The sequence below is a fragment of the Pseudoliparis swirei genome, chromosome 20 (genome assembly GCF_029220125.1).
Source record: "Pseudoliparis swirei isolate HS2019 ecotype Mariana Trench chromosome 20, NWPU_hadal_v1, whole genome shotgun sequence".
NCBI lineage: Eukaryota > Metazoa > Chordata > Actinopteri > Perciformes > Liparidae > Pseudoliparis > Pseudoliparis swirei.
The window spans coordinates 10898731-10917761 of NC_079407.1; the positions used below are offsets into that span (position 1 = coordinate 10898731).

The following is a 19031-nucleotide window of genomic DNA, read 5'->3' on the forward strand; positions in this document are numbered from 1 at the left end:
GCCAGTCTTTATTTTCCTCCACCAGACTTTCTTACCAACAGCAGCAACTCGTGTCTGGACGTCCAATCCAAACAAATGACGAGAGAAAAACATCTTGCAGGATTTTATGTCAACGTTTGACTCTTAAAGAGCATTTTTATATTCGTTAGTTCAGCTTATGAAATGCAAGTAACATTTTTTTTGATAAAACATCTGAGATTTATTTAAATCATAACACCTCAGCAGCAGCCATTCCCAGAGCAAGATTGTATACACTACGTTAAAATATTAGATAATTCAACATTAAACAGAGCATGCAATGCAACTTTTTGTAGCTTTAAAATAAATAAATAAATGTCTGTGAATGAGGCAGAATTATGAGCTGGTTTCTAGATTTACTTTCACTGAGCGGGGGGAAATGTGCTAATGATAAAACACTGAATGATGTCAGTAAAAATGGGAAAAAAGAAAAGAAAATACAAAGAAAGCGCCTAAATACGATTTTTCACAGGTAAATCAACATCATAATTCCTTTCAACCCTGCTGATACCATACTTTTTAGGGAAATATTTTTTATATTCTTTTATTTTTTTATGACATGAGTTACATAATTTAGAATTTTATCTGTATTCCTCATAAAAACACATTTCCTGGCATGTAGTATTTTGTAATCTAATAGCTCATGCATACACTCCTGGCCCGAGGCCAACAGCCCCTCGCTCATTGCGAGAGGGCAGCAGCATCGAGTCTTCGGCCAGACTGGCGGTGTGTTTGAGCCTGGCAGTGACTAATGGTGCAGGGTCTATGATAGTCTTGGATTCAGAGTCGACATCACATCTCCTCTCTGCTTTCACGGATACTCACTGAGAACTCTGACAGCTGAGTATTTGTCTGATCCCTCAGAGATGCTGCAGGAGAAGCTTTCAGCTGTGACGGATCCAGTCCGGGTCCAGTCCGGTGGGGAGACGGATCTCCTTCCAGACCAGTCCCGACTGGGCCTCTCCACAGCTCCCAGCATTCCCAGCTCCAGTGAGCCCGACCAGGTACACACTGAGACCCTTTAATCCACATGGCTGCAGCTCGTGGACTGTAATACGGGGGTGGAGGGGTGGGGGTGGGATAGTTGGAACTTAATTAATGCGAGAACATCTGTTTACAATAAATGGTGCATTATACCAACCTCAAGCGAGCTCTTTGATGAATCCTTTTAAGGTGTCAAAACAAATGAATTACTTATAAATAAATTGCAGTAAAAAAGATGGAGTGGATATTACATTTGACATGTACAGCAGATGGATGCATGCGTGTTGCTCTGTAGTGTATTTATATAGGTTAATACTTTAATGGACACTCGATACATCATTTCTTTGAGGTTGTGGTGAGGACATTTGGTTTGTGAGTGTGACAGTGATTCCCGCTCTCTTTCAGAACATTGAGAACATTAAGGTTGCTCTTCATGAGAGGGAGCTGTGGAAGAAGTTCCATGAGGCCGGCACAGAGATGATCATTACCAAAGCAGGCAGGTCAGTAAAGCAGCACACACACCATCCATCAGTCTCAGTGAGCGGGACCGCAGATGGGGAAACATGAGTTATTCAAAAAACATGTTTAATGTACCAATAACAACTAATCTACTTAGATTACATAGAAACGTATATGTGCTTTCCTATTAATTCCATTATGAGAAATAACTTTCACCAATCAAAAGTATTCAGATATTTCTTGTTAGTAAAAACTGAAAAAATCCTAATGCAATTAAAAATATCAATGCACATTTTTAAGTATTCTTCCATTATAAATCTCATACTTATGTTGTTATTGTCGATGTTAATATGTTAATGTCTTAAGTAATTTACTTTGTTGTTTACTTACTGGTTATATTAATTAGCACCATGCATATAAGATGGTTTAGCCTGTATGGAAATTGTGTGTGTGCCACAGTGCCATGCTCATCTCATTCACACACTCACACGCACACACACACACGCACACACGCACACACGCACACAATGAGGGCCTGGCCCTCGGGAGCAATTGTCCAGTGTCTTGCCCAAAGACACTTCGACATGAGGACTGGAGGAGCTGATGTTTCATGTTACGAGTTACCTTCTTGTTTCAAAAGCTGCTCATATTCTTCGTAATTTTTTGGAAAATTGCAAAGAAAATGTCAATTTATGACACAAAATGAGTCTCATACCTTTCTGCGGTAACGACAAGTATGTCAGTTGAAACTTTGTCCTGCAGAAAGAGACAGCACGTTCCTGCAGCAGTGACAACATAATTGAAAACACAAATGAATGCTCGGCTTGTTGGATTTAATGCGACCTGAGGATTAGATAGTGAGGCCTTTGGACATTAACCAGAGAATGAGTACATTCTCTGCCTCTCATTCCTCATGGTATGGGGTTTTTTTCCAGTAAAAAAATGTAAAAGGTCACCACACTTTTTTCTTAATGCTGCATAACCATAAGAGATGGGCTTTCCCTTGTCCAGCTGATGAAGTGGGCTCTGAATCCCTAAAGCCCTTTGAAGGGCTGTGCACTAGGTTAGCTGTGCAGCTGTGCTGGGAAACCTGTCTGGGTTTACCTCCAGCACCGTCATGCAGAAGAGGATCACATTAACATGGCTCCATCTCCACGAGAAAACTTATGTTATGAATAGTGCATTCAGTGCATTTTGAGCTATGCTATATATATTTCTTTTCCTTCAGTGAAGTGATTCATTACCGCTAATTCGCCAAAAATGTTTCAAATATGAATCACAATGCAGACATGAAAATGTAACTAAATAATCTAAACCAGGCTCCAATCACCGTCATCATCATAATCATTAATAACATCTGAAAGTCTAATCTGGGACTGATTGTTTGATTCTATCCAACCTATATGGCACCAACAGTGACAATGTGTCTAGTAATCAGAGTCAGATGTTAAATCATAAAATGGGAGCCAAATTATTGAAGAGACTTAATCATTTATTTGATAGCATCACAACTTAGCGCAGATAAAATAGAGACAAACAACAAAGTTGAGGAGGAACGGAAACATCTGTGTAAAGAGAGGTTCATACATCAAACAAGAAGCTGAACTGAGGCGCCGCGGCGCCTTGAGGTCAATGCTATGTCGCTGTATCCCAGTGGATCTGCTAACATTCTGATGATGCAGGTGTAATGTTCTGGGTTTAGCATGTTCCAACAAAGCCATGTCCACTGGCTCCCCTCACCCCCCTAGAGGCTGGTTGGTCCTTGTGTTGGACGCAGTGAGATCAACAGATTTATTGTCCTCCTTCGATTGTTTCATTCTTTTTTGAGCCCCGTAAAAGTACCTTTATCTCGTATTTTACCAGAAAAAGCATTGATCATTATAAAATCAGAGGATTTTATCTCTTTATATTCCAGCTCAGTAATAACATGGTGGCAGCATTATGTGTATATCTGAGTACTATCACATTGAAATGTATGACACATGGTAATAAGGGGCCAAAACAAAGCTTAATAATGGGGAAACACATTTAAACATAGAAACTATTTAGTAATATTATAGTCATATTTCAGTCGATAAAATAGTACTGCACTGCAATATTTGGGTAGCTGTAGTAAATGGGGTAATGAACTGATAACAATGGTTGATGTTTTTCCAGCATGATATCTTCAAAATAACATGAAAATTCAAAATGTGTACAATATGATTAAACTTATAACGCTGTTACTTACATTTCAATCTCATATTTACCCATTGTTAATTATAAGCTATTAAAACCTTGGTAAATACATAGTATCACTTCATTATTAACTGTTTATTATCAAATGATTACCACACTTTTAAAGTACGTCTACAAATCTGCTTTTCTATCATGTTAATAATTTTGGAGCGTTTACCATTTATTTTGTAACTTCTTGAGGGCTCCTGACCCAAAACATCTTGGTGAAACTGAGAAGCTGTTTAAAAACCAGCTGCTCTCTGGTCCAGCTTGCTGTACATTCCACTGTACAGCTGTGGCTCGCAACCACGGCAACGTGTTACAATCAGTATCTTAGTCAAATTACAACAAGAGCCCGATTTTCAAGAGGAAAGGAGTCGGTGTGGAGATTGATGTGAGCGAACTAGCGTTGTCACACTTCCTCCGATTCTCAGCGATGCACCGTCATGACACCGCTCCGCCACAGTCTGAGCTACACCAGCGAAACTCTCCGGTTCACCAGACAGCCTTCACCAACGGGAGGGATGAAAGGGAATGGAAGGGCCCAAACAACTGTAGATTTATTATGTTTTAATGAGATATCAAATTAAAACAACTAACTCATTGTACCCAAACATAACTTACAAAAGGCCCAAAAAGCACTTGCTATTATAATTAAGCGAATTAACAACTCAACTTTATACTAATTACTGTGGACATCCACTGCAGAGGGAATCATTGTACTAATGTGTTATTGCCAAATTACTTTAATTGACTTCTGTACTGCACTTTGTGACACATTGTCTGTGATAAGGGCAATATAAATAACTGACTTTCTTACTTACTTACTAATACATAATCTGACAGAGAAATGGGAATAGTTACGTTCCAGATTCAGATTTGACAAACATATAACAATGCATTGTTATTCCTTAAACTTTCCAGCATCATATTATAATTGAAAGCTCCCCCTTGAACAAACATTGAGTAATAAGTACACTGATAAGGCTTCTCTTCCACTCCTCAGTATGTCGTAACGTTATCCAGCTTCCATGTAGCGCTAGCAGGCTGTAGCCAGCATCCAGCAGCAAATGTGTGCCTGCAGATGATGTGCCCATGTATTTATTCCATATCTATTTTAATATATGCAGAACTGGGAACTGCGTATGAAACCTTTACATAGCTAATAACAATCCAAGATGATTCGACTGTAATCATTGTCATAAGGTAGTGAAAGTGTTCACATCGTGATGTTATTGGGATGAAGCCGAGCTTCCTTTCAGGGTATTGTGGGTGACCCATGACCTTTTACAAAGTTGGTGCTAAGATTTGTTCGTTTCTATACATGAAGTGTACATTTTTGTTGAAGTTTCAGTGCATAAAAGATAACGTTTTATCTTTGTTTTGAAAAATAAAAACATCAGAAAAAGGGAATAAACATAGAAATCACTCCCAGTAAATATGTGGTTATGATGCAGCAAACATTGGTTGCCCAACTTTTTCCTGGTTGTCATAGTAACACATGACACACTTTCCTGCTTGTGAGTATTTTTCCGGTACGCAGTGGTCAGAAGTACAAAATGTCACAGCAAGAAATGGAAATATTTGTCTCTGTATTTGTCTTAAATAAATTCCCCCTCAAATAATACTGGAGTGTATGATTGCAGATACCAATATTATTATATAATATTGACTACGATATTGTAATATATATAAACTAGAACGGGCACTCGGTAGAGTGCATACCTTCGCATATCACAAGATTGGGCATTGAATTATGAACATTTTGGTATTAGTTGCATGCCAATTGGATAGAAATTGACCGTGCTATGGTAAAATGAAGATTTTGACCTATCCATGACCTTGACCTTGACCTTTGACCCGATTGATCCCAAAATCTAATCAAATGGTCCCCGGATAATAACAAATCATCCCACCAAATTTCATGCGATTCGGTTTAAAATTTTTTTGTTATGCGAATAACACGCATATAAATAAATAAATAAACTAGAACGGGCACTCGGTAGAGCGCATATCTTCGCATATCACAAGATTGGGCATTGAATTATGAACATTTTGGCATTAGTTGCATGCCAATTGTATAGAAATTGACCGCGCTATGGTAAAAATAAGATGTTGACCTTTTCATGACCTTGACCTTTGACCCGATCGATCCCAAAATCTAATCAATTGGTCCCCGGATAATAACCAATCATCCCACCAAATTTCATGCGATTCGGTTTAATACTTTTTGACTTATGCGAATAACACGCACGCATACAAATACACGGCGATTAAAACATTACCTTCCGCATTTTCAATGCGAAGGTAATAAATAAATAAATAAATACACGGCGATCAAAACATAACCTTCCGCATTTTCAATGCGAAGGTAATGATGATTACATCTCAGGATGTGTAAATACATGTACGGTTATGAAACAATATTTTACACTGGGCACTTTATGTTTAAAAAGGAAAAATACAGGGGGGGAAATAACAACCACTGAAACCTACGTATTTAAGCAACATATTTGTGAAACGGGGTGCCATGAAGAATCCTAATAGAGTGGTGTCTCGGTTTAAAAAGGCCCCCCCTCACAGTTGTAACATGCGAGGGGGTCCGTTCAGAGGTGCAGATGCAGAGCAGCCATGCAGGGGATCCCACATCTCCCGACACTCTGAGATGAAGCTGCCTCGGTCCCATCCCATGCTGAGACCGGTGGACTTGTTATTGTGAGTGTCACCGTGCAGGCGTAATCCTCCCTCTTCAAAGCCCCCCGTGCAGCTCTTCCCTCACTCTCCCTCTCTGTACACAGCCCGTCAGGAGAGCAGCGGCGGGTTGATAAGAGGAATCCGGCGCCCACAATAGGCCGGGTCTACTCGGTTGTGTCGCTTCATCATTCCCACCCCCCCTGCACCCCCTAACACTCCTTTTGATCTTACCGTGGTACTGGAGATTCCCAGAGAGGAAATGGATCACTGGAGGGCCTAAACATGTGGGATTGTTAAGAGAAACAGCTGGCTGGGCACAGAAACACACACACACACACACGCCCTGACACTGATATCATACACACTCTCCGACTTCCATTTCTCATGCTCCTCTTAAACTCACTCACTTAGTCACACCAGCGTGTGTATATGCATGCCTTCATGTTGTCTGCCTTTGAAAAGCAGTTGACTAGAGTTGCAATACCTTAATTTATATTTCTTTTTTTTTATAGACGTAGATATGCAGAACCAACATATTGTATACCATTTTTCATCACATGTATAAAATATTACAGAGAGACAGCTCAACGACCGTCCCTTTGCCTGAGAACGGCTACACATAGATAGAATAAGAGTGGTCAATAGATCAAATTTAAATGTATGTTATCTTCCAATACAAACTAACTATGTTGTACTTTTCAAAGAAAACATCATTTATTTTGTTAATCCAAATTGCAACTTGTGGCCCAATATAAGCAGATATATAAAAGAGAAAGCGACCCCACTATAAATGGTTTGGAAAAATTCCAATTTCTATCTCTTTCAATCTGACATCATATTTCAGAACCAAAGACGATAGCAACAGTTGAGCAACTGCAGGAACACTTTTTACTGCTGTGATTTTTTTATTATTTAAAATTACATTTAGTTATTTTTTAAATATGGGCAAAATAGAGAAAGCGGCACTAAGTGGATGGATAATAAAAACCACCTGAGAGAAGTGTGAGGTCGCATTAAGGATTTAACCCCATAGTTTAAAAATAATGTTGATTAAAAGAAATTAAACTTAAACAGGGTGAAACAGGTGAAATCCTTTTTAGATTATAGAACTAGAGACAATTTATTAATTTCAGTTTAACCTGTCTGGATTACATCTCCAGCCGGCCAATATATTGCTTACATTTTAAACCTTTTTACAATAACTGCTTGTACATACAATTGTTTTTTGAGTTTCTTATAGGGCTGCATTCAAATTAATTGGAGTGAATTACATGTTACAGATGTAAGTGACAGTTCTTGAAAGTCTTAAAATTCTAAAAACCCTAAAACGTTGTTCTTGTTCACGCACCTCTGCAGCAAAACTCCTTAACAAGGCTTTCAACAGCAAAGGGTAACGATGTATGGATCCCAAAATAGATCATAGTTCAGTTGAGAGGTTTAAACCCTTAATACATTGGGTGAGTGGATTTATAAAGCCTGCACAACAAGCTTGTTGGTTCTCCTAAAAGTGTTGTGGCCTCCCCCACACTATGACTTCAAGTGGGGCTGTTCTGAACGAGTATAAATGGTTTTCCTTTGATGTATTCAGCTGACACGTCAAAGTTAGTTTGACACTTAGATTCTGGAACCAAGCGTAGTCAATAAGAACCCGACCCAAGTCACATTTTGACTCAACAACAGTCAGTGCGTTTACATGCAATCGAATAACTGGCTTAGTCGGACTGAAATCGAATTATCCGTTTCATGTAAACACCTTAGTCGGACTATGTGCGGTCCGACTTCGATCCGATTAACACCCCTGGATAGCTCGGTCCGATCCAGTTGATAATTCGACTCTCGCGGCATGTAACGGTGAATTGGATTAGGAACTGGACTTTGCGTCTTTGCGCATGCTCGAGATCCCGCCGCCCTCCTCCCTCCCTCCCTCCCTCCCATGTCGTGACCCGGAAGTCGAAAGAGACGATAAATTTAATTCTCCATGTACCTTCGGCGACCGCGTCTTCTCTCCGTTATCAACTCAGCCAATAGCGCCATTTGCATTCGCTGTACTCCTATTAACACCATGGAAGAATAGTAGAGGGATGTAGCTTCGCCTTGCTCTCTGTTCGCCATCTTTCTCGAAATGTTGTTGTTGTTGGTGGTGGTGGTCAAGCGGAAATGGCTGTATCACCACGAGTTGTAATGAAAACAGCGCCACCTATCGTATCGGATATGACATGCTTTCGGCCAATGATTCGAATTACTCACTGCCATGTATATTGGGATAACAGCAGATCCCCCAAAAGATAGCATAGTCCGACTAAAGCAAGATTCGAATTATACCATCATGTAAATGCACTGATTCACTCGTGTAAACACTTGTGGTGCATCAGGTTAGTCTGCCCGGCTGGACAGCTGAAGATGAGCAGCACAGCCCGTCTCTATATAGTTATGGCCATATCACACAAATGTGTTGACACACTGTCCGCATGGTTTGAGTGGAGCCAGAGATGAGAAGAGGTCTGCTTTGAATGTTCCTCTAAGATTAACCTGTCTTTCATTGAGGATGATACCAGGACTGATCTCTCCCACTGATTGGATTTGAAGCCTGGGAGAGAGATTTAATTGACCTGCCGTCAATCCCCCTCCTCTCTCTCTTCGTGAGGGAGTATTTACAGTAACATGATCAGCTGGTGTGAGGCACGATGATCCTTTTGAAGAACAGCATTTACACCAATCGGAACAGCAAGTATGTATATTGGGGTTTTGATGCTCCACTATTTTCCCAGAAAGCCTTTCATGACGGTGTCCTCCGATGTTTAAACTTGTTGCCAAGGGCACCGCTGAAGGATAAACTGCAGGCCTTTTTGACCGTAGCCTCTTGTGCAATGACGAGTCGGCTATCTAAACTATTGTCCGATCTCTGGTGCCATTAAAAACCACTTAGGACTTTATAAGGGGCCCTGAGCCCTTTGCGAAATTTCCTTTGGCGTAGATGGGATGAACACGTTTTTGGTTCCCAGAAAAGGTCAGGAAAGGTAGCTCCCTTCATGTGTTTTATGGCTTTAAAGTGCTATATTAACATATTCGGTCTTGTAGTCTGGAGGCATATAAAAGTTGAAAATAGAGTGTGTTCCCATATTTTTTATGGCCTCTCAGTTTCACAAGTATGAGAAGATTTTATAGTCTCCTCCCAAATAAATGCATGCAAGGAAACAAATCATTACTAGGTAAGACAATATGAGATTTTGACAGTGAGGACAACATTAGAAAAATTATCCTCAAATGTTTCATTTTCTCGGTGGGGTTATTTCTTAAGGTAGTAGACTTCACCACTTTATCTTCTAGTCAAGGTGATTCGAGGTTTTAGAGGCAGCTTCACACCCTACTCTAACCAATCCCTGAACCACATCAGTCAGTCAGTCAGGGAGCCAATCTGATCTTCATCTGCACCATCAGTGAGAATCTACATGTATATTCGACACACAACTGTTTCACTGGCCCACCCGATGCTTTCAACCATTGTTGCAGAGTGCGTCTACAGTCCTTTGGGGAAAGCAGTTTGTTATTAGTGTCTGAAATTGGTAGCATATCAATAGGATTTTTTCCTTTATATGAAGGCCAAATAAGAGCATTTCTGACACTATTCCGTAACATTTTTCAACAGGAGGATGTTCCCCAGCTACAAGGTTAAAGTAACTGGGATGAACCCCAAAACCAAATACATCCTACTGATTGACATTGTCCCAGCTGATGACCATCGCTACAAGTTCTGTGAGAACAAGTGGTAAGTTTCCAAATGCAAAACCATTGAGGACTCGTGTCATAGCCTACCACCACTTATACAAGTAGCTACAGATTGTAGTTCCTTGTATAACAAATATTTAGGCCCAGCTGGTAGTCAAGGCCGAGTAGGCAATACACAGCCGGAAATCTTGAGCTACCATGTTGCTCCCCAATCCTTATCGCCAGGTAAAAAAGGTTATGAAAAAACACTGGATTACGATGAATTATAACATTTTTATAGAACGTCTGAGCGTGGCAATATTGTCTAATATTAGGGATAGATTATGCTGACGATAAAAACAAAAAAACCTTGGTCAAGGTAGTGTCAGAATTGTGAGGCAACTGCAACTCTTGGTTCACTGGTTTGACAATTTGGTGGTAAATTCATTAATTTCACATTTGTTAGGGAATACTAAATAATATCATGTATGATATCAGATGAGGCATACCATGCATTATTACCTACAGTGATGTTGTGGCAGTGGCACTCAAATGTAGGGTAGTGTTAAGTGAATTCTAGTTTTAAGACCTTTATTTTGTAATGACATTTTGCAAAAAAAAGGACCCAACTGCACATGTTTGCACTGGGGCCCCATAACGGGTTAATCCGGCCCTGGACATGGTCCTTAGTGTGTCCCTTAGCTTGTCGCTGCAAAGGCCCAACCATGCTCCCTCCTTCACTCCAGGAGATAAAGGGATGGGGAGTCATGTGTACTTGCTGCTTGGTGACCATCATTATCTCCATTCACCTCAAATGCATGGCATTTACTAAAATCCTCAGCAATCCACACATAATTACAAAATAAAAGAAACACAACTGCCACACACAATCATAGTAAATCTAGACTTCCAATGTATTTTATATTTCAAATGATTGTACAAGAGCAGGTAATCTAAGCCTAGTTTGATGGATGAGTTGTACTACACATCGTCACTGACTCCAGCTCCTTACTGCAAGTACCGTCTGCACGAGACAAAGAGAAAAAGGGTCTGGACCAAACTCAGTATTTTTCAAATTGACCCTGTATCTGGAGGCAATGACATTGCAGCCCTCCATTCATCAGTATGACATTAGAACTAGAACTCCCTCTTTCTAGAGGTGGACAAAAGGGTTTGCATGGAAAAGATGGAAAATGAACGCAAAATACTTTATTGTACAGCCATTTGTTTCTGATCTTGTGGCATGACCTGCAGATGGTGGGTTCTGGTGTTCCTCAGCGACACCTTGGGGAAGCATAATTAGTAATGATGTATTAGCAGAGGCCACCTCCTTCAAGTCGAAGGGATTAAATACTGTGAGGGTTGAGAGCTGTAGTGTCGTACGCCTCATTGCTACGTTATGGTAAAGGAGACTTGATAATAATAATAATAATAATATATACTTTTATTAATCCCCAAGGGGAAATTAGTTCTCTGCATTTAACCCATCCTTAGTTATTAAGGAGCAGTGGGCTGCAGTGATGCGCCCGGGAAGCAACTGGGGGTTCAGTGCCTTGCTCAAGAACACTTCGACTTGCAACTAATGGGGAGAGCGGGGATCAAACCCACAACCTTGCGGTTGCAGGACGGCCCTCTTACCCCACTGAGCTACAGCCGCCCCAAATTCATGTGGCCACAGGGACAAATAGTTTCAGTGAGCTATGTTAGATTAACCGAGATGTTTCCCTGAAATATTGAAAAGCGTTAGCTCTTGTAAACAGCTGGAGGCAACATTATACAATTTTCTTCTTTTCTTATCACAGTTTCTACACCTTTCTGCATCTGTTTGTTTTCAGGATGGTGGCTGGCAAAGCCGAGCCAGCAATGCCAGGCAGACTCTATGTGCACCCTGATTCCCCCGCCACAGGAGCTCACTGGATGAGGCAACTGGTGTCGTTTCAGAAGCTCAAGCTAACAAACAATCACCTGGACCCTTTTGGGCATGTGAGTACCTGCAGAGTATATTAGTACTTTCTACCTCAAGACCTGGCTTTAATTAGCAATGTATTCATAGTTTCAACATGTATCTCTTAAAATGTGTACTAATCTAATATGTAGAGATATTTCAATGTGTAAGTCAAGTGTTAAACCTGCATGAAAACATTATGGGTTCAGGAGGATTCATTCTGTAGGCAAGTTGGTTATCGGCCACAAATTTCAAAGCAATCCATCCAATGGTTGTGGAGATCTTTGACTCTGGACCAAAGTGGTGGACCAAGCTGAAGGCCATTCCTCGTGCAACTGTGGCTAAAAACGAGACACAAACAAAATCAAGTCCCATTCAAAATGAAGGTCTTTTCAATAGTTTAAGTGAGTTTGATGATCTGACCTGTAAAAAAAATGTAAAAAAAGACCAATTAAAAAACAGGCCTACTAATCAAACAAAATGTTGTAAACAGGGTGAAACAGGTGAAATCCGTTTTAGACTTTAGAGCTAAAGGAAATTTATTAATTTCCGCTTTAATTTCCGCTTTGACATACACCACCAACACTCCAATATATTGCTGACATTCCATGAATGGAGGGAACTCTCTTCAGCCCCAAAAAAACACCTAACATTTGATATGAGACATGTGCTAACTGCATAAAGGTATAGGTGTTTTCACCGGCAGATTTCTGAAAAGAAGCATGCAAGAAACGGAGGAGGCAGAGGCTGCGTAGCGAGGTGAAAAGTACAACTGTGGCAGAGCTCCCCAGGGGGATTCTGGGATAGCTTGTCTAAAGCCATCCCATCAATGGGCGGGCTCATTAGGTTCATAACCTCTCAGATCCGTGGCGAGGCCTGCTGTCAGATTGAGTTAAGTGCCTGGCCAGTGATCAGGGCGAGTAATGAGGACTGAGCGAGTTTGAAGCCAGGCAGAGACCCAGATGACGCCAAGATCGGAAGGTGTGTAGTAGGGCTTCTCTCTGGAGTGAAGGAACTCCCATTCAGTACTAATTATGCACATTACTGAATGTGGAAAAAAAATTCAACTGTAATTCAGTCTTCTTCTTCTTCCTGTTCTAGGGTTATTCAGCCTAATATTGCAAAGAATGTGGTCGATATTGGACGAAACCACTTGTCACAATGTATGCGCATTGCCAGCTGTCAGTGCTATTGCATGGAAGTATTAGGACTTTTATGTGGCAATGCTGAAAATCGGCGTGTGGAGGTTGAGGTGGTGAATGAATGTGCATATTTAAATCACATAAATGTGCATATTTAAATCACATAAATCGCCTTCTATCGATAGTCACCTTTGTATTAACAATAACCAGATTATTTTCCAAACCATAATCTGAGTTTTGCAAAATCATCCACTATTGACGTTCTAGTCTGGCGATAGGATTGGGTCCATGACAAGCTATGGTCATGAAATAATTCCAATTGTGCTACAACAAGTCATCACAAGCACAAATCCGTATCAGGGATATTAAGGAAGATGAAAGCAAATACCTTCTTTAGCTCTTCACTGATCTGATGAAGGCTTCCCTTATCACTACCTTCAGACAGTCACTCTGGAGTCTCCAGTATCACCCTCAAACAGCAGCCAGACAGCAGAACAGGCAAAGGCCAACAGAGAGCCGCTGGTGAACCGGCCAATAGCTTATCTGTGTCTCTCCGGCCTACCTCAGCAACAGGAGCATTCGGTGTTCAACCTGAGCTCAGCTCCCTGTGCCCTGTTCAACCTTTGCCTCTCTTGGAGAGAGCCCTGGAGGACAAGGCTCCTTGGGAGAGTGTCTAGCAAATGAGGAGGGGAGCCGAAGTGCAGGGCTTGATGCTTATCAGCCCTGACAGAGCTGGAGTAGTGATGACCTGCCTTACTGTTGCTAACGCGTCGCCGAGCACAGCGGTCAGCTGCAGTGAGCGGACTGATGCGAGTGAGCTGACCTGCAGCCACCCAATAGACCTAAACACCATGCATGCTCAGCACATGCTCCCTGCTATGCTAACACACAACACATTCACAATCCAGATCAAGTGTGATGGAGATGAAATGCATCGAACCAATCCAATCGAACAACTTTACACATGAAAGACTCTGTTTTAATGGGAATTCAGCAGGGAATGGACGGTGGTAACAGGCGTGGTATACAATCCAATGCTAACAATACTATCAAAGAAAGCCATAAACACACTCATTTCAAATAGTTTGACGTGATGGCATGGTTGTGGGTCATACAGGTAGTGAACTGGCCTGGAAGTCGGGGATGGTCTCGCATGGCCCTATTCCAAAAATAGTTCAAATGCACAGGAAGTTGTTCAGCTGCCAATTTAATTCCCACAATGCAATGTAAAAAAGCAGTGCGTATAGACAAGGTGCAGTGTTCACCATCACAGGCTCACAGATTGTGTTAAAGAACATTAATACGGCAGCAAACGACTGTTGTACGATATAGTGGAGTCCTGAGCAGAGCACAGGGAAGGAAGTCACACCCCGTCTCTGTGTGCTTTAATCTGGGGGGGAGTTGTGCTTTGTTTACTGTTTACACAAAGTCCACAGCCTCTAACTTCAAGGAAAGTGTGTTGTGGAATTGTCATCATTATCATAAGCTTTATAATTATGATCTTCTCTTGTTGTCATTACACTGCTAGTGCATCAGAGACCGTAACACTTTGACTGTGGAATGTAGTGTTGATTTATACTTTACTCCAGTTAACAAGGCCATTTTCTTTGCAAGCTAGAGGTGAAAAACGACTGTGTCCTCCACCATAGTGGCTGTTCATAGACCGTTGCGATACAAAGTTAAGAATGAAATGTGTTACATTCTCTTGATCCCCAGATCATCCTGAACTCTATGCACAAGTACCAGCCCAGACTACACATCGTCAAAGCCGATGAAAACAACGCCTTTGGATCCAAGAACACCGCCTACTGTACTCATGCCTTTCACGAGACAGCCTTCATCTCTGTAACCTCTTATCAAAACCACAAGGTAAAGCAAAGTACAGAACATGTATGCAATATTCCTGGTTTTACAAATACAAAAGTACGATTTGTTGATGTCAGCTCTTAATTTTATGAATGAAAAATTCTTACACTCTTACATTTTTCTAAGGTGAATCATGTTTACCTAATTATGTGAGTTTGAATGTTTCTTGGTGTGGATTTTTTAAATCTAACTTTTAAAGTGTGCATAGGGGTGCATGCTTGGGGCCAGCTGTCCTGTCCCCACATGGAAAGAACAGTCCTGTATTTGCTTCATCTATGATTTGGTTGATACCAAATAGAAGTACATCTTAAATTCAATATAATTTTTCTAGATCACTCAGCTAAAGATAGAAAACAATCCATTTGCCAAAGGATTCCGGGGTAGTGAAGAAGGAGATCTACGCGTTTCAAGACTACAGGGGTATGTTTACACAAAAAGGAACCAGGAAAATAAGACAGGCCCTGGAGGACCATTTAGCACACTGGAAGTCTCTCATAAACATCAGCTCTTCAAGAGATTTGTGTGTGTGCTTAGATATAAAAAAAGATACCTTGCCTACTTGAAATACTGTGAAGTGGAATTGCAGGCATGGCAGACTGATTCCCTTTCTCTTCTGTTGCCGCTTGTTGTCCAGGAAAGATTATCCAGTGATTTCAAAGAACATGGTTCGCCAGAGGCTCATCTCCTCGCACAGCCACCTAGCAGGGAAGCTCGGAGCAGGAGTTCTCACAGGGCACCCTCAAGTCCTGTCCTCTTATCAGTATGAGACTGGGGTTCCTCTGTCAAACTCAGACCCCCAAGATCCTATCTCAAACCACTTTCCTCAGAGCAGAGATCCCAGCCTTCTGTACCACTGCTTCAAACACAGAGGTATGTTCTTCACTGCTGTTCTTTTAGTCATTGGACAGAATAAGACTTTCCCATTAAGTACTCCCTGGTTTGAAATACAATGTGTTTTTGACTTATCCATTTGCAGATACTACCCGACACCTAGAGCTTGGATGTAAGCGGCCATATCTGGAGTCATCATCTGTGGTCTCAGAGGAGCATTACCTTCGTTCAGCTACATCTTATGAGTCGCCCCTGATGTCTCATCCGTACTGCACTGAGGCAATCACCTCTAGAGAAGCTTGTATGTACGGTAGTATTGAGACAGAGTCTGGATCAGGGATCGGGGACACAGATGACCTGACCAACTCCTCTTCAATAAATTGCAACATGTGGGCTACAATGCAGCCCTACCCTCGCTATAGCGTGGAGGCTGTCCCATACCAGCCTTTCACTGCTCACTTCACCAACGCTGCCACGGTCACACAGGTTGTACCGCACCCCACATCCTCCATGGCGTCTCGACCACAGGCTGACGTGGGAGTCTACAACTCAGCTCCGGTTCAGCGAGGTCTGCCCATTATACCTCCTTCATCCTCCTCTTCATCCTGCTCTCCAGCTGTTTCTGGATCCAGAGAAAGGTCAGGCCATCCACCTCTGTACCACAAGAAACCAGGGTCCCCACTCCGGCCTCACAGAGATTTCTCAGCCTATTCCACACAAGGCACTATATCTATCCGGGACCCATCCTATCAGTACCAAGTGGGGCTGAGTAGCGCTGGGACTCACTGGACTGACGGCTAACATGGACCACTAGACTAGAGGAACCAGTTTTGTCCAATGTACAAGTTAATAAAGGTTCAACACCCCACTGTGGGCTGCTGGTGCCAAGCAGTGATAATGAACCACAGCCATGCTCATTGCCAAAGCCATTCTTATCCCTGAAGCACTGTGGCCACCCTCTTTACTTCTGCATATTGTAGCAAATGTGTAGATCAGGTGGTTTTTCAACACTCCAGTGCAGCAGTTCAAAGTCTGACAGTGACTTGTAACAACAACTATCCAAGAAGTGTTCGCTACCTAACCTGAAGTCAAAATTAGGATCATTTTTCAGACTATACTATAGATGAGAAAAAATCAACAATTTGTGTGCTTGCCCTGGAATAGAATGAGAGGCCTAGATGTGTGTACATCTAACTGAGCACTGATGAAACAGTTCTTGTAGAGCGCCACCTAGCTACAGCATGCTGAATGAATAAGGATGCTGTTATTCTATGTTTTTCTTTTTGTCCAACAAATCCAATGAGAAGTCCAGGGTGGGCTAAGCACAGCATATGAGTGCAGTACAGCCATCAGCTAGCCACAGGCCCACTCCCTGCTATGCAGCGCTTGGTACTTCCATTGTGGGGGAGGATGAGATCAGAGCCTCAACGACAAATAAGCAAATATCAACACACTATGTATTCTTCATCTGTGCATCAGTGTTGCTTATTGATATGAAAGATCAATACATTGGTGGTTTGGGTATTTTCATGGATTTTGTTGACAATAAGAAAAAGATACGCCACCAGCCTTGTGAAGTAGGCGGAGCTCTGGGTTGATGTCCAAAATGAGATGTGCTAATCCTTAATGTATAAGGTAAATGTGCATTGAGTCCAAGTGGATTGATCATATCAGAATATAACAGACAGAAAAGTGCATACACTAAGAATCTGATAATGAAGCAATTTTATATAATGTGTGTTTGTTAAATGCAAAATTAAGCTTGCAATAGTGTTTTTCTTTTTCCATATCAAATTTACATACTTTAAAACTTTTGTCAGTTCAAAGTTAAATGAGTCTTTGAGTAAGAAAAGCAAGTTGAAGATGCACTAAAAGAACGTCCATCATGAGAGTTGTTAGTGTAAAGGTCTCATTCATGTACCTTGTACAGGTCTATGCTAGTTGCGTGATACTTATGACTAAGCCATACTCCTTGTGGTTGTTTGTCAAGGGTCCAAACTCATGACTCCAAACTATATTTTAGGGAAACGGGACAGCAACCAGATGAAGGCTTAAAGAATCGTTGTTAAGCCATGGTGAGTACTGGAAAAGAGAACTGCACACAAATTCCACTCCCAAAGGAGTTACTTGGAAAGAAATCCTGTAAGGCTGCAAGAAAAAAACAGCTTGAGTCGGCAGGAAAGCTGAAAGAAAAGGCTCTGTGTAGCGTTGCATTAGGTAGAGCTACAACTTGCATTGCCAGGGATAGAGAACCTGTATGATATGATGGTGATCCCTTGTGCATTGCCCCTTTATTTCACGTTTCATTCTAATATTTCTGATTATATTGACATTTTTGCACACCTGATGAATAAACATTTTCATACCTCTAATTGTTTGCTACCTTCACTTCAAGACCACCATTGTACTACATTATATTACACTCACTTAAAAATGAGATGCATTTTTGAGCTGTTATATTAATGATGCATCAAGTGTAAACGGTTCATCAGACAAACGTTTGTTTTATTGATATACGGGAAAATGTCACGGGAAACTGCAAACAAAGATTAGCAGGTTGTGTCTTGCACATACACTACCGTTCAAAAGTTTGGGATCACTTAGAAATGACTTTATTTTTCAAAGAAAAGCACTGTTTTTTCAATAAAGATAACATTAAATTAATCAGAAATACACTCTCTACATTGTTAATGTGGTAAATGACTATTCTAGGTGGAAGTGTCTGGTTTCTAATGAAATTTCTCCACAGGTGTAGAGGCCCTTTTACAGCAACTATCACTCCAGTGTTCTAATGGTACATTGTGTTTGATCATCGCCTTAGAAGACTAATGTCTGATTAGAAAACCCGTGCAATTATGTTAGCACAGCTGAAAACAGTTATGCTGGTGATATAAGCTATACAACTGGCCTTCCTTTGAGCTTGAAGTTTGTAGAACAAAATTAATATTTCAAATATTAATCATTATTTCTAACCTTGTCAATGTCTTGACTATATTTTATATTCATTTGATAAATAAAAGTGTGATTTTTCATGGAAGACACGAAATTGTCTGGGTGATCCCAAACTTTTGAACGGTAGTCTATATATACAGGACTGTCTCAGAAAATTAGAATAAAACAAATATATGCTCATTCATTACAAATCAACTGAAATATTGTTTATTCTTTTA

At 41.0% G+C, this 19031-nt stretch overlaps 2 protein-coding genes across 6 annotated transcripts in view; one reads left to right on the plus strand and one right to left on the minus strand.

Moving 5' to 3' along the window:
- Positions 1-378: 378 nt before the first annotated feature.
- tbx4 (T-box transcription factor 4) lies at positions 379-18227 on the plus strand. The gene is made up of 8 exons (XM_056440611.1): positions 379-1022; positions 1408-1502; positions 10019-10138; positions 11913-12060; positions 14881-15033; positions 15362-15450; positions 15665-15900; positions 16007-18227. Exons 1-8 carry the CDS (start codon positions 885-887, stop codon positions 16660-16662), a joined length of 1635 nt encoding a protein of 544 aa, XP_056296586.1. The 5' UTR covers positions 379-884; the 3' UTR covers positions 16663-18227.
- brip1 (BRCA1 interacting helicase 1) overlaps positions 929-19031 on the minus strand; it is a 104006-nt gene continuing 85903 nt past the window's right edge. For 2 of the 5 annotated variants that reach the window (XM_056440599.1, XM_056440598.1), the window contains exon 25: positions 12145-12363. In XM_056440599.1, the coding sequence (XP_056296574.1) occupies positions 12274-12363 (90 nt within the window). In that variant the 3' untranslated portion in view covers positions 12145-12273. Of the gene's footprint in view, positions 1067-12144; positions 12364-19031 lie in introns of those variants that run through there. The other 3 variants (XM_056440604.1, XM_056440603.1, XM_056440601.1) reach the window with 2 other exon arrangements.

Excerpts from the sequence above, each read along its gene's own strand:
- tbx4 (XM_056440611.1), top strand. The coding sequence starts at position 885 with ATGCTGCAGGAGAAGCTTTCAGCTGTGACGGATCCAGTCCGGGTCCAG. Across the intron at positions 15,034-15,361 it reads CCTCTTATCAAAACCACAAG|ATCACTCAGCTAAAGATAGA; the intron begins GTAAAGCAAAGT and ends TAATTTTTCTAG. Across the intron at positions 15,901-16,006 it reads CCACTGCTTCAAACACAGAG|ATACTACCCGACACCTAGAG; the intron begins GTATGTTCTTCA and ends ATCCATTTGCAG.